The sequence below is a fragment of the Salvelinus sp. IW2-2015 genome, unplaced genomic scaffold, assembly GCF_002910315.2.
Source record: "Salvelinus sp. IW2-2015 unplaced genomic scaffold, ASM291031v2 Un_scaffold3063, whole genome shotgun sequence".
Taxonomy (NCBI): domain Eukaryota; kingdom Metazoa; phylum Chordata; class Actinopteri; order Salmoniformes; family Salmonidae; genus Salvelinus; species Salvelinus sp. IW2-2015.
Window position 1 is genome coordinate 101,830 of NW_019944355.1, and position 5,216 is coordinate 107,045.

General features: G+C 39.7%; 1 protein-coding gene across 2 annotated transcripts in view; it reads right to left on the reverse strand.

Annotated features, from left to right (window-relative positions):
- Positions 1-709: 709 nt before the first annotated feature.
- The window catches only part of LOC112075286 (uncharacterized), a 12,489-nt gene continuing 7,982 nt past the window's right edge, over positions 710-5,216 (reverse strand). Inside the window, exons 1-3 of one of the 2 annotated variants that reach the window (XM_024142308.2) lie at positions 1,779-1,850; positions 1,195-1,524; positions 710-942 (exon numbers count right to left, since the gene is read on the reverse strand). In XM_024142308.2, coding sequence (XP_023998076.2) covers positions 725-942; positions 1,195-1,524; positions 1,779-1,833 — 603 coding nt within the window. In that variant the 5' untranslated portion in view covers positions 1,834-1,850 and the 3' untranslated portion in view covers positions 710-724. Of the gene's footprint in view, positions 943-1,194; positions 1,525-1,778; positions 1,851-5,216 lie in introns of those variants that run through there. The other variant, XM_070440843.1, reaches the window with a different exon arrangement.

Sequence of the window (5,216 nt, forward strand, 5' to 3'; positions counted from 1 at the left end):
AGCCTGTCTATCTCATGGATAGAGACAGGTGTTCTTAGTGTTTTGTAACTCAAATTTAATAAAACCCAAGTAAATAAGACAAATCCAAAATAAATATTTAACATAAGATGTGAATCATAGTAGCGTTTTGGCATTGGAAAGTTTCTGGAAGATGTAACTTGACCTGCCTACAAATGAATCATCAGAGCTGCAGGAGTTATAGATCCTCTTTCCATTCTGGGCCTCACAGTAATATATCTCCACTGTCCTCGAGAGATGATGTTAGTGATAGCTGTACTCTGTCTGATGCTTTTGCTGCGTGTTTACGTTCTTCTTGTACCAGGTGTATTCTGTCCACAGGTGGGTTGGCATCACTGCTTGCAGGTGCAGAGTCACTGAACTGCCCTCCACTATGTTCACCAGAGGACTGACTGACACTGAGGTGTTCTTTGGGCCATCTGGTGGACAATATGTAACAACACATGGTTCATACATAGAGCTTTACATGGGAGCATCATGGAACGTGGACTTATAATTCAAATAAATGAAATATTAATATAAATATGTAAATATGTGTAACTTAGACAATAATGTAACAATACAGTGTTTGTGAAGTACTTGTATTTCACTACAGTAGTGAGATGAGTACAATCATGGAACTTGGACATAGACTGAAATAATAGATAGATTTCCTATCTGTTCCACTGCAAATCAACACTAACCAATGAAGACTTTGAAACGTGTATCAGTCACACTCACACACTGCAGGAGAATTGATGCCTTTTACAGCACAGTAGAAGCTGTCTTCAGTTTTTAAGTAAAATGAGTACAAGGGGGAGGAGTCCTCTTGTACATTCTTGCTGTTCCTGTACCAGATGTAGGTGGGGTTGTCAGTCAGAGTACAGGTGGTGCTACAGGTCAGTGTCGTTGACCACCATGTAGTGGTCACCTTCACCTGCAGGTCTGGAGTAGATAACAACATTAAAACCATCAATGACCTGTTGTCTAGTTSAAATGAGGCAGGAGTGGACGTTCTCAAACCATCAATTCAGACATTCCTATTTTACCATACATTCATTTTTATATTATTTCAATAGACATTTTCAGACAATTTTCCAGAACCAATTAAACAGATCAACACTATATATAATATCACTGTACCTGTAACAGACAGAGTGATTAAACAGATKAACACTATATATAATATCWCTGTACCTGTAACAGACATGTTGACTCCAGGATCACCAGTATACTTCCCTCCAGTCTGATCTGTTATAACTTTGAACTTGTACGCAGCTGAGTCCTTCTCTCTCAGGTCTGTGATTTTCAGGGTGTGGCCATTCATCCTATCGCTACGGTACGTCACACGACCTTTGTAGTCTGGGTCGTCTCTCAGATTTACAATTTTAGTGAACCAGAAGGTTGTTGTGACTGTATGACCACTGGGATATGTGTAAGAGCAGAACAGATCCACTGTTGACCCCTTCAAGGCACAGATACTCTGAGTGGTGTACGTCACACTCCAGCCATCCTGACCCAGTACCACTGAAACACAGTCACAAAACACAATGGTATCAGAATTAGGACAATGTCTATTGGTTCCCACTGACAGTAGGGTTTGTCTCCACTTTGTTGCTATAGTTGCTGAGTTGCGTGTGAATGGAAACCACAGATAACTATTTAAAGTGAAGTGCAGACGCCTAACAAAACACACGAGAATAACATTATGATTCTTAACCTTTTATAAYTGTRTGWAGATTYWTAAACAGAGCAACTAAAAGATAAGAATGAGACCATACCTGCTACAGACCAGAGAAAGACCKCCAACACACTTCCTGCTGTTCTCAAGGKCATTGTTGCATCTCCCACCCTGCAGTCTTAGAAACATAAACAACAACTCACTCTATAGCTGGTGAATAACTCCACCTGATACATTGAAGTATAAACTGTAAATGGGGTACAGGGCCTCATCACTGAACATGAACCAGGCTCATATTGTGTTGTGTTGTATTGTGCTACAGACGTGGATCTTAATTTGATCACTCTTTTGTTGTAGAGAATTTTCCTGCTTCCTGGAAATGCAAATTTGTAGTGTATTCAAGGTTTAAAAAGGCTTCTAACTGTCACGGATCCCTCCAGTACTGCTGCTCAMTCCGTGCACCAGTTCTGGAAGTCTACGTCACRGGRTTTCTAGGCATCACTGAACTGTCTAATTACACCTGGTTCCCATRTCCCCTGATTAGCAATTGCATAAATGTGCTCTCTGTTCACCATTGTCTTGGTCAGTTATTGTTTCCATGTCTGTTGGTCTTGTGAGTACCTGTGCTTTGTTGCTTTGGCTTTCYTGCTACGTGTACTTGTTATTACGTGTCTCGCCCCGTGTATTATTACGTGTTTCGTCCCGTGTATTACGTGTTTTGTCCTGTGTATTTATTAGCGGTTTAACATGGCTGTTTTGTTTGGATTTCATCCCTGTGTTTTGGGCTTCGTCCTTTCTATGGCAGGTTGTATTGTTTGTGGAGCTATTAATATTACGTATTCCTGTGCCTGTCTCGCTGTATTTATACAATGTTGACACTACGTTGTATTTAAAATGTCAGCTTGATTCACATAATAATTCACTTTTCCTGTTGCTGCAGGAATATTAAGATCCTACTTCTGTATACGGCTGTGTGAATACTGTCTGTATTGCACTGTAAACACATTTCTACATTGATTGTTCTGAAACTGTTATTGTCAGAATCTCAAATATAGGGGGATAAATGTTCAGTCCTCTACGGTCCGTCAAGCTGTACAGCAGCCTAAAGACTGACCACCAGGTTCAATGAGAGCTCCTATCACKAAGCTTTGAGGCTAATCAGCAGTGGCTCACACACACACACACACACACAGTCTTGTACAACTAACCTTCTGGGGACACGATTGAGTCCTGTTCACAATCCTATTTTCCTTTACCTTAACACCAAAACCTACTAACCCTAGCTCCTAAACCTAATTCTAACATTAATTTAAAACTTAGCCCTAAACCCCCTAGAACTTACATTTACTCTTGTGGGGACTAACAACATTTTTGTCCATTTCCTATTCTTGTGGGGACCTATGGCCAATAAGGCCCACACACGGAGACCATCTGTAGGAGAGACCATGTGTAGGGAAGGCAAATAAGCCCATGGAGTCTGTATCAAAGTCTAGAGAGCTGGTTAAGAATGTAGCAAAGTTAAAACAGACATCCTACACAGTATAGATGTCAACCCTACTCCCTATCAGTCTGGTCCTAAAGGGACCTCAGCTAAATCAACTGTGTCACACGCAGACACACACCTAGGCCCACATGCGCACACACACACACTGCAYTGRTACAATGTTTGTRTGCWTGTCTTTTTTACCCTGCTTAATCATCTCATCTCTACGTAGATCAACACTCCTACACTGAGACACTTTATTAATACTGGCCCTGAATTAACAACCAAATCACAGCTCAAAACATAACAAGTCAAATGATACATTANTAGATGTCAACCCTACTCCCTATCAGTCTGGTCCTAAAGGGACCTCAGCTAAATCAACTGTGTCACACGCAGACACACACCTAGGCCCACATGCGCACACACACACACTGCAGTGCTACAATGTTTGTTTGCTTGTCTTTTTTACCCTGCTTAATCATCTCATCTCTACGTAGATCAACACTCCTACACTGAGACACTTTATTAATACTGGCCCTGAATTAACAACCAAATCACAGCTCAAAACATAACAAGTCAAATGATACATTACCCTCAAGAATATGACTTCACTAAAAACAAATACCCAGAAACTATATTTCAAGATATTGTCAAGAGTACTTACAGAGTGAAGTGAAGGGGAGAGGTATTGTACAGTGAGTCAACATACTGGCAGTTAGTGTGAATTCTTTGGTTGACACACATTTAACTGTCCTTTCCTTCCTCTTTAAGATGTTAACATGGATGATAACCAGACCAGCATCTCAGAAAAAAGGATGTTCCTCTATTTCAATATAAATTGTGCAACAGATTACATATCTACTTGCCTTTCTTCATTTGAGGAGTGGAATTACATTTTTTTTATTATCTAAATGTTTCATATTTTCAATGTGATATTTTGACTACACAGAGAACCATTTAAACAACGTGTCGACTACAGAGGGCTTGYTGTGGTTGCTAGGTGATTTSTGACYCARCTGCAAGCTCTCTATACTATTTAGAATGTTAACAATTTCTTAGAATGTGCTACCTTGTCCTTCTGAGTTCTGTATATACAGGTCAAAGTTCCATGATGTCATTCAATTAGAACCCGTTCAATTTAAAACCCATACTCTTCAGATGAATCAAAGTTCCAGTGTTCAAGGTTCCAGTGTTCTAGACTAGAGTTCTCCCTACTGGCATCTCAACATTACTGCACCATCCTKATAATAATGTCCTCATTAATGTTGGACTAATAACAACATTACAAACTGACAATACATCAGATAAACTAGTGAAAAACTAAACTGTTTACTTGACAAAGTCACAGTTAGGCAAACATACTGTTGTAGTACAATATGCCACTGTCATAATCTGTTACACTGTTGGCCCTTATGTACAATAAAGGATGGTGGGCAGAGACATAGGAGGAGAGGCTCATTGTAATTGCTGGATTAGAATTATGGGATATCGTTCCATTTATTCCATTCCAGCCATTACAATGAGCCCGTCCTTCTATATATCTGCTCACCAGCCTCCTCCGTTGTACAGTACCGGTAGTAGCAGAGGGATCAGTACCATCATCAACATTGTGATTCTGTGTTGACTGTATAGGCTAATGTAGCCTGTTACCATATATAGGCTACTGTAGCCTGTTGTCCATGTGTAGGTTAATGTAGCCTGTTGTCCACGTGTAGGTTTATGTAGCCTGTTATCAATATATAGTCTAATGTAGCCTGTTGTCCATATATGGTCTAATGTAGCCTGTTGTCCATATATAGTCTAATGTAGCCTGTTGTCCATATATACAGTTGATGTCGAAAGTTTACATACCTCTTAGCCAAATACATTTAAACTCCGTTTTTAACAATTCCTGACATTTATTCCTAGTAAAAATACCCTGTCAGGTCAGTTAGGATCACTACTTTATTTTAAGAATGTGAAATGTATGAATAATAGTTGAGAGAATGATTTATTTCAGCTTTTATTTAATTCATCACATTCCCAGTGGGTCAGAAGTTTACATACACTCAA